Raw genomic sequence first — 16,763 nt, 5'->3', positions numbered from 1 at the left:
AACAGCACGATGTATTTTTATTTCATTTGTTAAATTGTTAGGAGGCGGTTTTCCTGATGAAATTACTGGACAACATTTGAACCAACATAAATAAACTGAGAAGGCACAGGGCACGCAACACCTGTACAGTATCAACCCACAAAGAAGATGAATGGAGGATTTCAATAAAGTGATCATATCGACATTCGCAAGATGTTAATCTAAACCAGCGTTTCTCAAACTCGGTCCTCAGGACCCCAAGAGGTGCACGTTAAAATAATAAACTAATCATCAAGCTTTGATTATTTGAATCAGCCATGTTGTACTAGGGAAGAAACCAGAACGTGCACCCCTTTGGGTCTCCAGGACCAAGTTTGTGAAAGCTAAACTAGCCTAATGTACTGTTTTATTAAAAAGTAATATATATACATATATTTCACCCCATAATTATACACTCTTGTAGTGCTTCTCATATCTGAATAAAAATTGAATAACAAAAATGTTTCATGTCTTGAGGCAATTTAGGTCACAATCACCCACATTTATCATATAAAATAAAGCCTGTCCACTACACTTATTGTTTTAGCAATTAATCGATGTTGTATCAACGCTTCTTTACATTATAAACAAACAATCTGTTCAGCCTTAGAGCATATCCCCTTCACATCACGTAACGCTTTGATTATCAATGATGTGTGATGTGAAGTTATACCAAAGATTATATTTTACATAAACCTTATCCATCTGTGGTTATACACTGAACAAAAATATGAACGCAACATGTCAAGTGTTGGTTTCATGAGCTGATATATGAAAGATCCCAGAAAATGTTTCCATATGCACAAAAAGCTTATTCCTCTCAAATGTTGTGCACAAATTTGTTTACATCTCTGTTAGAGAGCATTTCTCCTTTGCCAAGAGAATCCATCCACTTGGAATATCAAGAAACTGATTAAACGCATGATCATTACACAGGTGCACCTTGTGCTGGGGACAATAAAAGGCCCCTCTAAAATGTGTAGTTTTGTCACACAACACAATGCCACAGATGTCTCAAGTTTTGAGGGATCGCGCAATTGGCATGCTGACCAGGGGCGGAGCCAGAGGGGTGTCCGGGGTGGCACTGGATACCCCCGACAACTGATTGGCCACCCTAAAATTTCATTCGTTACTGGCAGTTTGATGCTGATTGACATCTCATTTCACCTCTTGTTGAAAGAAGCATTTATTTTGACGTTACGTGGCGCATTTTTCAAATCGAGGATGAGGAAGAAAGAATATTAACGTTGGTTGTGAGATACAGAAGAATAAGAATAAGAAGAACATACAGAAGAAGAATAGATAATATTTCCACAGCTTCACAAGCTATTTCTGCGATTGGCGAAAGCATCATATTTGAAGTAAGTTTTAAGGTTTAGCATCGGGTTTAGGTTTCCTGAACAACTTTTACGAAAGTTGAGTCGCTGTGTAAGTTAACTTTAAAACTTTGGCTCTATTAACAGACAGTTAATCAGATAAGAGAGATCGGTTCCCAATTTAGCCTAACATTATGTTTACATCTGTGCTAGTAATACACGCATATACAGTGCAGTGTCGTAATTACAGTATACGAATGTTTAGCTAATGTGGGGTAACTAGTAGGCTACAGCTGTCAGTGTTCAGCAAGTTAACGTTCAGCAATTTGAAATCCATTAACTCACTTAGATTTTCGTACTTGAACTCAAAACCAACAATTGTTATTATCAATCTGTTAATGTTACTCAAAATATTACCACAATTAAACATGAAAAGAAAGGGAGAGATATCAGACTTCTTTTTAAAGAAGCACAAACAGGCAGATCAGGTGCAAACAGACCCCAGCCCTTGCATCACCACTGGACCCCAGAGCAACTCCCTACCTGAGGCTAGTCAGAGTCCGTGTGGTCAGACTTCACAAGGACTGTCTACCACCACCAGGTCAGAGCATCTAGCAGGCAGTCAGTCACATGCCCAGTTCAGAATTTATGTTTAGCTTCAGCTTGTAATAGATTATTTTGTCAGATTACGCCTCACTTTAAAATGTTGGTTGTTGATTCATGTGTGTTTTTGATGGCTGTGGCATTTTCATTGTGATTATACACTAATGGTTCTTGTGTTATTTTAATGTAATAGATGTATCTAGGGATGACACAGAGCAAGACAGTGAGCCAGAGCTGCCAGGAGATGTCAACTGCATCAAGCACCAGATATGCTGTCCAAAAGGACCCAATGGTAGGCCAGGCCTATACTTTAAACTACACATTTTAGTTAGCAGCTGTTAGTATCTAATCTTGTGGATCACTTAATTATACATTTCCATAGAGATATGACACATTATTTCACGTGTATTTCAGACATTTCAAGATCCAGAGAAGAGGGTCCTGTACAGCCGTGTTTGAAAACATTTCCCAGAACTCAGCATGGTACTAGGAAAAGGGCTTTCAACAGCTCCTGGTATAAGGACAATTCATGGCCTGAATATTCTGTAAGTCAAGATTCTACTTATTGTTTTGTATGTAGGCATTTTTCTCTGCTCAATGCATCTGAATCTGTCTTCACATCACAGTCAGGTTTTTGTAACTGGAAAAAGGCGCTGTTTAAAGAGTCTGGGTTTAAGCTCCATTTGAAGGCAGAGCATCATATCAATGCTATGTATGCTTGGAATCAGCATAAAAGGGCTATTGACAGCAACTCATCAATGTTAGATGTCAGAAATGAGGACCGGAAAAAGAAAGTGGAGGAAAACTGTACTGACATTAAAACAATTGCAGATGTGCTCCTATTAACTGCCACTCAAAATATAGCGCAGAGGTCATCGGGAGTCTGATGACTCTCACAACAAGGGTCATTTTTTTTGACAATCTTAGAAGAAATAGCAAAGCATGACCCTCTCATAGAGAAAATTATGAATGTGGCAATGCTAAGTACACAAGACACCAAATCCAGAACAAAGTTCTTGAGGGCTTAGCTGAGAGGGTACAAAGGAAAATATTAAGAGAAGTAAAAGAAAGTTAAGTTTTCAGTGTAATTGCAGATGAAACCAAAGATTTAAAGAAAAAATAACAAATATCTTTAGTTGTGAGGTGCTATTACAACGGGGCCATCCACGAAAGCTTTTTACACTTTCAGTCAGCTGAAAGCTTAGATGCAGCAGGTCTCACAAAAATGATAATTGATTGCCTTGAAAAACATGGTCTGGAATACAGAAAGAATCTTGTCGGGCAAGGCAGTGGCGGTGCATGCGTCATGAGCGGAAAGCATTCTGGTGTCTGCACGGATTAAAAACAGTGCAAGATTAGTATTTTTTGTGCACTGTAATGCACATTGTTTGAATTTGGTTCTTGTCGATGCTGTAAAATCAGTGCCTGAGGCAGTTAACTTTTTTGCTCTCCTGCAGAAGCTTTATAACTTTGTATCTGGCTCGTACATTCATCTCAAGTGACTTGTAGTTCAGAAAGAGCTGTATCCACAGCAGCAGCCCAGGGAACTACAGAGACTTACAGATGTAAAGTGGGCATGCAGATACAGTACATGGCATGCTGTAATCTGAGGGACAGTCTTCCAGCAGTTCTGAGAGTGCTACAGGATATCACACTTGAAAATAGTGGTGATAGATCAGTGGAGGCAAGGGGCCTTCTTTCCCAGATAGATTTCCATTTCATAGGGCTTTTGGTTACCTTTTGTAAAGTGCTTGGTGATGCCAAATGTCTTTCTGACATGCTCCAATCAAGCTCTCTTGACCTAGCAAGGGCTGTGTATCTAGTAGGTGCCCTTACAGACACATTACAGGACTACAGAAGTGAGGGTTACTTTGGAGAACTATGGAAAGAGGTTGAAGAGATGGCAGAGTATTGCAAAATAAGTGTACAAACAGTGTGCAAAAGACAGCCTAAAACAAGCTTAAGATTTCACGACTCATTGAGGATGAGCACTGTAGGACTGAAAAATAGTGACAAAAGTGATGGTGAGAGCTTCCAAAGAGCTGTCTTTTATCAGGTGCTTGACAGTCTCACAGCTGAGCTGCAGAGGCGTTTTTCAGAGAAGAATTGTGAGATAATGCAAGGGGTCCAGTCTTTCGACCCAAAGAGTACAACATTCTTGAATGAGGAGCCTTTGAGTCAGATTTAGAGGACCTCAAACATGAGGTTCATCAAACCAAGTGGCTTCTTGATAGGAGAGAGAAAAGTGGAAGGGACAGACCGTCTACTCTCCTTGACTTTGTTGTGTTTCTAGAACCTCATAAAGAGGTCTTCCATGAGCTATTTCTACTTTGTAAGATTTCTGTTGTTACACCAGTCAGCAGTGCTTCTTGCGAGAGAAGCTTCTCAGCTTTAAAACTGATTAAATCCTACCTTAGGACAACAATGGTTGATGACAGGTAAAGTCACCTCAGAATTCTCAGTGTTGAGTCAAGGAGGGCACGCTCCCTTAACATGGATGAGTTTGTGAAACATTTTGCCAGTTCTCACCAGAACTGCAGAATTATGCTGTTTTAAATCTACCTAGGATAATTTGGCACTTAGGCGGTCCCTCTGGTCATGATTAAAACCTGCATTGTGTACTAGCTAGGACACCGACATTCTAAAATGATAAATCCAAAGGGTATCATGTCACACAGATTTAATTTGGTCTTGATTAGGACAATTCCAAAACTTTTCTTTGCTATTAGTTAACATAATATATATGAGCATAAATATGATACTGTAAGTTTGTAATATTGATGGGCACCAAAATTATTTATATTTTTTATGCCTGGTATGTCAAATTGCAGTGTGTTTTTTTTGTAAATAAACAATGCAATTTATGTAACACACAAATGCTATCTTATCTCCTTGGTGCTTGAGCTTTATTTTCTGACAATACTTTGGATGTTCAACACTTATAGACCCAGATTATATATTCATGAAAACAGAGTGACCCAAGTCTCTTCAGTATGTGAGTACAGTGTGTGTGTGTGAGAGAGAGAGAGAGAGAGAGAGAGAGAGAGAGAGAGAGAGAGAGAGAGAGAGAGAAAGAAATTGAGCTGCAGTTCTAAGGTAGAGACAGTGACTATTCATAGTATGTTGAAGAATTATAGTGAAGTAACCCTTTTGGACCACACTATCTGCCACATTGAAGAACCCCAGGTTAAGTGAAATATCACTTCTACCTCTAATCAGCAATCATAGGATTCATTCATGCTCCTTAGATGCCAGGTTAGGGTTACACACACATTTTCTGTCATGGTCTATTCACCCCCTGAAGTAGCCTTGGCCAACCCATGTATACAACTCTAGTTCTGCCACTGATGCTGGCTAAGGGAATGTCCACCAGAACTGTTGCCAGAGAATGTAATGTTAATTTCTTTACCATAAACCGCCTTCAATGTGGCTTTAGATAATTTGGCAGAAGGTCCAACCAGCTTCACAACTGGCAGACCACGTGTATGGTGTCATGTGGGCGAGCGATTTGCTGATGTAAACGTTGTGAAGAGTACTGCATGAAACTACGGACAACGAACACAATTGCATTTTATCGATGGAAATTTGAATGCACAACAATACATTGATGCGATCCTGAGGCCCATTGTTTTTCAAGGTATCTGTGACCAACAGATGCATATCTATATTCCCAGTCATGTGAAATCCATAGATTAGGATCTAATGGCTTTAATTCAATTGACTGATTTCCTCATATTAACTGTAACTCCGTAAAATCAATGACAATTTTGCATTTATATTTTTGTTCAATATAGTAATGACAGTGATAGACGAGTCGGGCGCGCCAGAAACCTGGATCGCGAGCCGACCACTCCATTTCACTCCATTGAATTAATTTATTCCCAGTATGGGACCTCCAATGTGTGCACGCGCCCCCAAAAATGTAGCCTAATCATAGAATGACATACAATCTCTTTTAATTCAATAGGATCTCTATAGGTGTAGTAGTAAAGATTTGTCATTTAACTTTTAAAATGTAACCTTATATTCTGGCGTAAACACATTATGTTTTCATCTGATTGTCAAACAGTCACTTCAAATGGCTCCTTTACTAGGCTACACGTTCATCCACTCGCAACATGTTTCCAACCTCCAAACAGTGGTGAATGGAAAGATACATATTTTACACAAAACACCAAAAAGTGTAATGACATTTCGAGATTGTCATTAGGCCAGAATGCTGTCCGCGCGCATCTCGGTGTCTGCCAATCACCTCTGCCTTGGCAAAATGTAAATGTTCTCTTAGAACCACATCGGATTTTGGAGTTTAGGCTATATCACCAGTTTAAGTCCATTTGCTAATTTCTCTGACATAAGGTAGCCTAATAATAGGCATCGATAATGGTGTTATAGTCCAGTTTCCTGACATTTTGTTTGAATGATTGTGACAGACTCATGTTTTACCGGTATGGCGTACCACCACTATTTCTTTTGCAGGCGTGCGCGTTCACGCGAAGGGGGAGCTTTTCTGCACAACACCGGGACGTCATACCTGACGGACCATACTTTCACCACCGGCTTCACACCCAAGATTGTGGAAGGCGAGAAAAAACAACTAACCAATGGTTTCCACTAGATAGAACAGCCACAAAGTCAGAATTGCTGTCCTAAAAATTATAGAAAACAAAAATTCGCTTTTTTGTCTTAATTTGATGTTAGGTTTAGGCATATGGTTAGCAGTGTGATTGCGATTAGGTTTTATATCAGGTTTTAAGAAGATACTTTGTGGAAATAGTTTTTTCTTATTTTTTACTTTATGGGGTTGACTGGCTGTGGTTATAACTTCCGGATACTACTTCCGGGTTTATGCCTAGCTAGTTGCATGTGTTTTTAGCATTATGCCGCTCATAGTAATGTGTGGTTTTCCATGTAGTGGCAAAACACGAAGAGCGGTGGAATTACAGCAATACTTTGAACAGAATACAGAGAGAAAGGTTCACAATGTAGGGGATGGAACGTTGGGAATTGAGAAGAACGCTGTATACGCAGGTATGCTGAAAGTTAGCTGATTATCTTGCTACAGTTGTTAGCTAGCTAAACGTCTTAGCTAACAGTAGCTAGCTCACATATGCCTTTCAACCACAAGAGGTTGGTGGCACCTTAATTAAGGAGAACGGGCTCATGGTAATGATTGGAGCGGAATGGTATCAAATAGACGGTTTCCATGTTTTTGATGCCACTCCATTGGCTCCGTTTCAGACATTATGAGCTGTCCTCCCCTCAGCGGTCTCCACAGCCCAACCACTTTGTTCTGGGCAATGTTGCTGTTGCCATGCATGTAGCCTACACTCCTTTCTGTACCGACTGTTCCCGAGATTATAGAAATATAATATAATTAATTGTAGTTCTGTGGTTCTAACTTGCTGTTCTAGCATAGCTAGCTAACGTATCAGAAAACTAGTCTATATGGTGTGAACATTTGCCTCATGCATCACGACATCTTCGACAATACAGTTGATCAGGCTGTTGATTGTGGCCTGTGGAATGTTGTCCCAGTCTTCAATGGCTGTGCGAAATCTCTGGATATTGGCTGGAACACTGTCCTACACTTCGATCCAGAGCATCCCAAACATGCTCAATGAGTGACGTGTCTGAGTATGCAGGCCATGGAAGAACAGACATTTTCAGCTTCCAGGAATTGTGTACCAATCCTTGCGACATGGGGCCATGCATTGTCATGCTGAAACATGAGGTGATGGCAGCGAATGAATGGTATGACAATGTGCATTCAAATTGCCATTGATAAAATTGTGTTCATTGTCCGTAGCATATGCCTGCCCATAACCACCATAGGGCAAACCGCTCGCCTACACGATGCTGTCTACCATCTGCCTGGTTGATACCGGGATTAATCTGTGAAGAACGCACTTCCAGCATGCCAGTGGCCATCAAAGGTTAACATTTGTCCATTGAAGTAGGTTACGCGCCAAACTGCAGTCAGGTCAAGACCCTGGTGAGGACGACAAGCACGCAGAGGATCTCCCTATGACAGTTTGTGCAGAAATTCATTGGTTGTGCAAACCCACTGTTTCATCAGCTGTCCGGGTAGCTCGTGTATGACCATCCTGCAGGTGAAGAAGCAGGATGTGGAGGTCCTGGGCTGGCGTGGTTACATGCAGTCAGCGGTTGTGATGCCGTTGGACGTACTGCCAAATTTTCTAAAACAATGTTGGAGGCAGCTTATGGTAGAGAAATTAACATTAAATTCTCTGGCACCAACTCTGTTGGACATTCCTGCAATCAGCATGCCAATTGCACACTCCCTCAACTTGAGACATCTGTGGCATTGTGTTGTGTGTGACAACTGCATATTTTAGTGGCCTTTTATTGTCCCCAGCACAAGGTGCACGTGTGTAAGGATTATGCTGTTTAATCAGCTTCTTGATATGCCACACCTGTCAGGTGGATGGATTATCTTGGCAAAGGAAAAATGCTCACTAACAGGGATGTAAACAAATTTGTGCACAAAATTTGAGAGAAATAAGCTTTTTTTTTTTTTTACTTCAGCTCATGAAACATGGGACCAACACTTGACATGTTGTGTTTATATTTATGTTCAGTCTACAACCAGTTAGCACTTTGGACATTTCTGAGTTTCCTAGTTCCAACTAGCACGTGAATGCAGCATGTGCCAATATTGACCCATAAATTCCTCCCCTTATGTATTAACAACAGTGAAGCGATAGCCAATAAATAGGATATTGATTGTAGTTCCAGCTCACATATTAACATTGTTGATATATGTGTCACAGATTCTCAGAATGAGAAAAATGTAAGAGGATCTCTAAGAGCTGAAGCAGAGAGGTGAGTGTACTGCTCATAGATTGTGTAACGTTGTGTAACGTTGCTGCCTCTATTTCCAGAATCAAATTTGATTTGTTTTGAAGTTACAGATAAGAATTCATAAAAAATGTTGCTTTATTGCATTAGGAGAATCAACAAAGAGGATATTGTAATTCTGGATTCATTGAACTATATCAAAGGTAAATGTTCATTTGTTTTTTTATAATTGATTTTGATCAATATTACAAATAAAAGTGTGTGGGTGGCTATGGCAATAAGGTGCCATAGCCACCCAACCTAAAAGTCTTTAAATTTGTGTTTCTTCTATTGTAATCCATTAGGTTACAGATATGAACTTTTTTGTCTGATCAAACACACACAGACGCCTCACTGTCTGGTATGTAATATGTTGTTGATGGAAAACATGATTTTAAGTGGCTGTGCATGATACCCCTTGGGGTAGAATAGCCATTATGGGTGGGTGGAGTTTGCACTCTGTTTCAAATTTAGGAGCACCATGGCGTACAGTGCTTATGTCGTTTAGGTGTACGCTACCATTCAAAATATGCTTTCTTTAATTCATGAGATTTGTTTTCTCGGTGACACTGAGATTTACCTCTTTTAAATGTACCATATTTATTCATGAAGGTTTACTGTTTGACGTCAGCCGAAGTGAGCTCAACATGGAACACAGAAAGGGATGTTGAAGAGCAGTACACTCAGGAGATGTAAGTTACTTTCCCTTGGACAATTTTTATTTTGCTCACATGATTTATAAGAGCTAATGACAGTACTGCTCAAAGACCCGCCTTGTTCTCAATGAGTCATTGTATGTCTAAACAACATAGCCATCCACATTTTAACAAATGCAGACTACTTTTTGAAAACGTTTTAAGATACCATTGGTGCCTAATTCTTGCTCATGTTGTGTTATTGGCAACATTTAATGTATTTCTATTCGGTAGGGAAACACATTGACAAATTAAACAATTGTCTGATGCATTGCACTATAGTGTTTTGTAGTTTACGCTAATTTTCAACACCTGTCCCTAAATAGGTTTTTATGGAAACAAAAGGAAAGAAATACATAATCAATAAAATAAATCACAATCTCATATCAGTACATTGCATTTGTAACCTTTATTTAACTAGGCAAGTCAGTTAAGAACAAATTCTTAATTACAATGACGGCCAAACCCGGACAACGCTGGGCCAATTGTGCGCTGCCCTATGGGACTCCCAATCACGGCCGGCTCTGATACAGCCTGGAATCGAACCAGGGTTGCCAGCGATGCAGTGCCTTAGACCGCTGCGCCACTCGGGAGCCCTGATTTACAATTATATTTTAGTCATTTACATTATCACCATTATATGCACAATGAAAAGTCACAGGCTTCAATTAGATGCATGAGTGAAATTCCATTTGCTAATGTGACTTGCAGACTCATGGTCTTTGGTTCTGCTTTTGCTTTCACAGCCTAGATGCGCTGGTGCTGAGATTTGAAACTCCAGACTCCAGGAACAGATGGGACAGCCCACTTTTCACCGTTCAGAAAGAAGACACACTTCCATTTGAAGCCATCTCTGATGCCATCTTCAAAAGGAAAGCACCCCCTCCTAACCAGTCGACACAGAGTGTAAGAAACTTGTTTACATGTATAAATCACAAAGTCATGTTTCTGCATGCAGTTGGTAGTTTCAGGTTTTAAGTGAAGTTTTTCATCCATCTGTTGCAGCAACCACTGTCATCTACAAACTTCTTGTATGAGCTGGACAAAGTCACACAAGATGTGTTGATGGTGAGCCTTCATATTTATCAGTAACTTCCTTTTATTGTTTTTTCAATCCCTGCATTGGTCACCCCCCTGCTGTTTTCTTCTGTTGTTTCTCTGTTTTTCTTTCAGGATCATTTGTTGAATTGATTATTTTTTAATGCACAACATTATTGCTTCAGTTGTGTTATTAAATACTGTCTGCAATGCTGTCTGTTGGAAGAATGTATATTGACTCTTTCTGTTTGTCCCAGGCAATTCTCAACTCCCAGAAGACAAGTGTTCCAGGGGATCTCATTGCTGTTCCAGGAGCTACAGAAAAGATATCCTTTGCCACATTTTGCATGTTGCTCACATATACCCCCCTCCTCCTTCTAAAATGTATTATTTATTTGACAGTCTCTCATTGATGTATTCTTTTTATTTTAATCACCACCTCACAACAGTCTAGCACAAACAGGGGTTAAAGTAATCTTTTATCAAATAACTGGACCTCTTAGCATGGGGCTGTGGATAAATGGATATCCATCAAAGAGTATATTTCATTTGATGCAGTTGGTGGCGCAGCAACTGAGCCACCAGAAAGGTCTCGCCATCAAGCACATAGGATGTTTGAGATTGGGACCAAATCATTGGAAGCATGGCGACTGGCTTTTATCAGGATTCCGAAGCAGACTCAGAAACCTGTACTTTGTTGTTCCCCCTGCAGCTCACTTTGAACAACATAGCACAGGCAAAGTAGTGCTAGTGGAGTCTTGAACTACAAAATGTGAGTTGAATATTGATTGTCTTCAGAGAGATGACATTTCTTCACAGCCTTCTGAAAGCATACATTCATCTCTTCAAATTGTGGTTTCGGGACATAAAGGGGCCGAAGCCAAATGTATTCGATACCGTAACCTTGCTTTCAGCTCTGACACATCAGAGAATTCATGAGTGTTTATCACTGTGTTTCCTTAACCTGATGTCAAACATAGAACTGACCAGAAGTCTAAACATGGCAGAGCTCCGGAAACTACGACGCCAGTTCATCAGCTACACCAAGATGCACCCGACAGAGAATATCGGACACATTGCTAACATGTTTGTACAGTATCTAAACAAGAGTATACATTGATGACTTTTTATTTTAACGCCTTTGGTTCAGGTCAATAAAATTAAGGGAATGCCTTGTATGATATATTTACATTGTCTGAGACAAGTACATTCATTTTTAGTATCTTTTTGTGTTTGAGGCTCCATCGAGGTTGCCCTTTTGGTATGAATCAAAAATTATCATATTTAGCTGTTAATGTTTCACAAAATTATATAAGACCGCAAACTTATTACAGAGTAGTTATCTGGCAGGTTTTTGGGGTAATCTGTAACAGTCGGTCTATTAATTAGTACAGTATAAATATTCTTTATCCAGCTTATTTTTGTCCTTATTAGTTAGGAGGCTAATGCAAGATGTTTCTATTGGGGTTTTCCCCATTTGTTTAGTATACTAAGCAGTCTTTACACTAAGCAGAGATTAAAGTGACACTGCATGACTGCTCAATTTCTTAGTTTATAATATTTTATATTTGTCAATACGCATTGATTATTGATTTCATTTCTATACTAGTCTAACATTGTGGGTGCAATGTATAATCCATTAAATTCATAATACAAAACTACAAAACCATACACTGACATTTAAGAATCATAGCTGAATGTTTTTTGAAACATGCACTACCCTGTACAATAGGAAAGTCAGGGATTTTGTTAGCTGTTTTCAGTGGGAATACAGCACAATACAAAATGTCAGTTCACTTGTGGCTTCAGTACTCAAAGCAGTGGGTCTGTGGGGATGTACAATGAATTGGCCTGCGGCTGAATCTAGTTGATGGTCCCTGACGTAAGCAGGATAATTCTATCCTACTGCTGAGACTATTTCAGAGGTGTTTGATGCTTCATTGTTTTAGCCTGACGTGTGACCACTTCCCAAGTTAGGCTTTGCTGCCTGCTAATTGAAACACTTTGTCTTATCAATTACATTAATGTCATCGTATGCCTGCTGATGCTACTGTAATTGCAATAAGGGCTCGTTTGAAAGAGTAAAATGTCGATTTTGATGAGAGCAACACTGACATTTATTTTCTTGAATATTCCTAAAGCATTTAGAAAGCTAACATGTTTTCCTTGTGTAGTTCTATTCCATCTCAGTGGTTTCTCATTAATGACCAGTGAGCCCATAGGCTTTGCATTATCACCCTGTGCTTTTCAGATTGCCTTGCCTTTGTTCCTAGGGAGACATTGGAACAAAGTCCACTCTGTCAATCATTCAGACTAAATGCAGATGGCAGTGGACAAGTCTTTGTGCTAACCCATTTTTTTTTTTTTAAGTCCCCATCCCCTTATTAGTACCTCCCTGACCTTAAGGCTTCCGCTCCAGGTCCAACGTGATCTGAAAATGGTGTAGGCTACAGAATAACAGGATGCCATAATACATCTATTTTATTCTCCTTACCTTATCAATTCATGTAGAGCGGTCCATTTATTTTATTCTCCTTACCTTATCAATTCATTATAAGGTTGCAGGTAGCCTATTGGTTTGAGTGTAGGACTAGTAACCGAAAGGTTGCAAGATCAAATCCTTGAGCTGACAAGGTAAAAAACTGTCGTTCTGCCGCTGAACAAGGCAGTTAACCCATTGTTCCTCATTGAAAATAAGAATTTGTTCTTAACTGACTTGCCTAGTTAAATAAAGGTAAAATAAATAAAATCTAGAGTGGTCCATTTATTTGGATGCTTTGGAACTGTCTTTTTCGATCACCCAATGAGCTATGCCAGTTTATATGGCTCTATAAGTTATATCATACTAGATTTCTGGTTTAACCAAGTTCTGTTACATAGCTATGGATTAACAGCACCTTTCTCTAATTGGCTCAAATGTTCTTGTCCTGTACTTCAACCTTGACCCTTGGCTCAACTTGACCCTGGCAAACAAACAGTGGATTTGTTGATTAGAAATCTCCTAAACCCTTCTAACCAGAGGAAAACAGGAACATCCTGACTAAGCTGTACCTCTTGAAAGACCGAAATAATCTTTTATGTAAGAATTAGCAAATTTATGCTGCATGGTGTAGAATGTTATTTGATGAATCAGACTGAACATGCATGACATAATGTGATTTAAAAAATGGTTTGCTTCCATCCTCTGGGGCAAAAGTTAAACTTGGAGTTTGCTGTATAGTTGTATTACTAAGGACCATTACCTTTGCTCTTATTCTACCAATTATATTTTCATATGATTAATCATTTTAGAAAAACTTTACGTGTATAAAAGTTGAGTACATTTTAATACAATTGATGTCGGTAAAGTACTAAGAATAACAAATACATTCTAATTAACATGTAAGCATGAGGGTAATCAAAATTATAATGAATGGTCCAATTTACAGTGAATACACAACTTTTTTCTCAGTTATTTTCCCTGGCAGGATGGCAGTGCCAAATAGCCTGTCCCAGTGGCTGAAGAAAGGTGCATAATTACTGTTGGGCTTCTGGTGGTGCATGTCATGAGCTGGTGCTCCTCCTAACAGACCAAATGGTACCAGGTGGTTGAGAGCCCATGGCAGGTCATAGCCTATGTGGTCCTCCACTGACATCCAGATACTGAAGATGGTGACGCACCAGGTTGTAAAAGGGTGGCATTTCAGCAGGATGGGGTCCAGGTTGCTCCAGAATCCCACTGTTAACAGTTCTGGAATGCTGATTTGTTGGGTGTTCCAGGAAAAGGGTGCCATGTATTCGTGGTGGATGGCATGGACCCACCGATACAGTTGTGGATGCTTGTGGTGCACAAAGTGCCACATATAGTACTGGGTGTCAAAAAGAAGAAGGGCAGCAAGTCCATCAATGAGAACCTCTACCATAGTTGGAGCACTGGAAGGCAGCGCCACTGAAGGCATAAAGCAGGTCTGAGTCAGCACAGCAGGCAAAACAAAGATCAAGTGGTTATACACAGCCCTTCCGAAGCTCTTTGCCATCATCCTCATGGTTGGACGTCTCTCTTGCTGGATCTTGTAGCGGTGAATGGAGGGGACCTTGTCTCCCAGGAGGTCTAGTACAGCAAAGGGGAGACTGGAGAAGAAGTAACTGGAGAAGCAGAGTATGACAGGGAAGAAGGGAGAGGAGATGAGAAAGTAGTGGTTGAAAAGGAAATAGTCCCATAGAGGTTGCAGAAGCCTATCGGAGGATCTGGAGAAGGTAGGAAGCTGCAAAGGCAGCTGAACCTTGCTGATGTTCAACATCCTGGTTACTCTGGATGCCTGTGGCTGTAATGTGCAGAGAGAAGACATTCTCCCTTTATATAGTGCTGAGCTAAGGACTTGGCTCTCACATCATTGAGACAGCTGTTTTTTACATATAATTTCAACAATAAGTCCTTCTCTGGTGGATTTTGTTAATCTTCCGGAACACACACAAACCTTTCGACACTGACCAGTTCCAAGTTCGTGCCTGCAACACTGTCCTCCCACTGGCAGTTTATCCCAACAGGCAGCTTATTAAAAATCAGCTTATTAAACATGGTCATATTGTACCAGATACAGATATGTTGATCCCTGCTTGAGTTAATTATCCATGTTACCTATCAAGTTAAAACTCAATTGCAAGGCATCTTAATCAGTATAATTTATTAAATTGATAATATCCACAACATTCACTTCTTACAGATTTGTATTTCAATTCAAGACCACCATGGTGACCTATTCATATAACAATGGTCAATCATCATTTTGATTCTCAATAGCATTAGTTGAGTCCATGAAATCTCTTATTTTCCATCTGTTCATTGCTCCATGTGCTCTTAAATTATTTTAGAAGATTAGTGAGTTAATTTAGTCATAGATTCCAATCATATGTACAGTGGGGGAAAAAAGTATTTGATCCCCTGCTGATTTTGTACGTTTGCCCACTGATAAAGAAAGGATCAGTCTATAATTTTAATGGTAGGTTTATTTGAACAGTGAGAGACAAAATAACAAAAAAATCCAGAAAACGCATGTCTAAAATGTTATAAATTGATTTGCATTTTAATGAGGGAAATAAGTATTTGACCCCCCTCAATCAGAAAGATTTCTGGCTCCCAGGTATCTTTTATACAGGTAGCGAGCTAAGATTAGGAGCACACTGTTAAAGGGAGTGCTCCTAACCGCAGCTTGTTACCTGTAAAAAAAAACATCTGTCCACAGAAGCAATCAATCAATCAGATTCCAAACTCTCCACCATGGCCAAGACCAAAGAGCTCTCCAAGGATGTCAGGGACAAGATTGTAGACCTACACAAGGCTGGAATGGGCTACAAGACCATCGGCAAGCAGCTTGGTGAGAAGGTGACAACATTTGGTGCGATTATTCACAAATGGAAGAAACACAAAAGAACTGTCAATATCCCTCGGCCTGGGGCTCCATGCAAGATCTCACCTCGTGGAGTTGCAATGATCATGAGAACGGTGAGGAATCAGCCCAGAACTACACGGGAGGATCTTGTCAATGATCTCAAGGCAGCTGGGACCATAGTCACCAAGAAAACAATTTTATTAACACACTACGCCGTGAAGGACTGAAATCCTGCAGCGCCCGCAAGGTCCCCCTGCTCAAGAATACATATACATGCCCGTCTGAAGTTTGCCAATGAACATCTGAATGATTCAGAGGACAACTGGTGAAGGTGTTGCGGTCAGATGAGACCAAATTGGAGCTCTTTGGCATCAACTCAACTCGCCGTGTTTGGAGGAGGAGGAATGCTGCCTATGACCCCAAGAACACCATCTCCACCGTCAAACATGGAGGTGGAAACATTATGCTTTGGGGGTGTTTTTCTGCTAAGGGGACAGGACAACTTCACTGCATCAAAGGGACGATGGACGGGGCCATGAACCGTCAAATCTTGGGTGAGAACATCCTTCCCTCAGCCAGGCTCATTGAAAATGGGTCGTGGATGGGTATTCCAGCATGACAATGACCCAAAACACACGGCCAAGGCAACAAAGGAGTGGCTCAAGAAGAAGCACATTAAGGTCCTGGAGTGGCCTAGCCAGTCTCCAGACCTTAATCCCATAGAAAATCTGTGGCGGGAGCTGAAGGTTCCAGTTGCCAAACGTCAGCCTCGAAACCTTAATGACTTGGAGAAGATCTGCAAAGAGGAGTGGGACAAAATCCCTCCTGAGATGTGTGCAAACCTGGTGGCTAACTACAAGAAACGT

At 40.3% G+C, this 16,763-nt stretch overlaps 2 protein-coding genes and 1 long non-coding RNA gene across 3 annotated transcripts; 2 read left to right on the top strand and 1 right to left on the bottom strand.

Annotated features, from left to right (window-relative positions):
* The first annotated feature begins 1,196 nt into the window (after positions 1–1,196).
* On the top strand, positions 1,197–4,718 carry LOC106561162 (uncharacterized). Its single transcript, XR_001318744.2, has 4 exons — positions 1,197–1,379; positions 1,802–1,935; positions 2,131–2,229; positions 2,352–4,718. It is a non-coding gene; the product is annotated as an uncharacterized lncRNA (long non-coding RNA).
* A 2,049-nt stretch (positions 4,719–6,767) lies between these two features.
* kti12 (KTI12 chromatin associated homolog) lies at positions 6,768–11,736 on the top strand. Its single transcript, NM_001140856.1, is given in 9 exon segments — positions 6,768–6,965; positions 8,729–8,780; positions 8,907–8,959; positions 9,101–9,156; positions 9,408–9,487; positions 10,237–10,396; positions 10,496–10,558; positions 10,786–10,854; positions 11,505–11,736. Coding segments are annotated over 9 exon segments (828 nt in total). The 5' UTR covers positions 6,768–6,814; the 3' UTR covers positions 11,649–11,736.
* Positions 11,737–13,851: 2,115 nt separating this feature from the next.
* On the bottom strand, positions 13,852–15,555 carry LOC106561197 (cholesterol 25-hydroxylase-like protein 1, member 1). Its single transcript, XM_014124887.2, has one exon. The coding sequence runs from the start codon at positions 14,854–14,856 to the stop codon at positions 13,951–13,953; it is 906 nt and encodes a 301-aa protein (XP_013980362.1). The 5' UTR covers positions 14,857–15,555; the 3' UTR covers positions 13,852–13,950.
* Between the last annotated feature and the right edge of the window lie 1,208 nt (positions 15,556–16,763).

The sequence above is a fragment of the Salmo salar genome, chromosome ssa10 (assembly GCF_905237065.1).
Source record: "Salmo salar chromosome ssa10, Ssal_v3.1, whole genome shotgun sequence".
Taxonomy (NCBI): domain Eukaryota; kingdom Metazoa; phylum Chordata; class Actinopteri; order Salmoniformes; family Salmonidae; genus Salmo; species Salmo salar.
The sequence above is the reverse complement of the archived record's forward strand: the minus strand, read 5'-3'. Positions and strand labels throughout refer to the sequence as shown.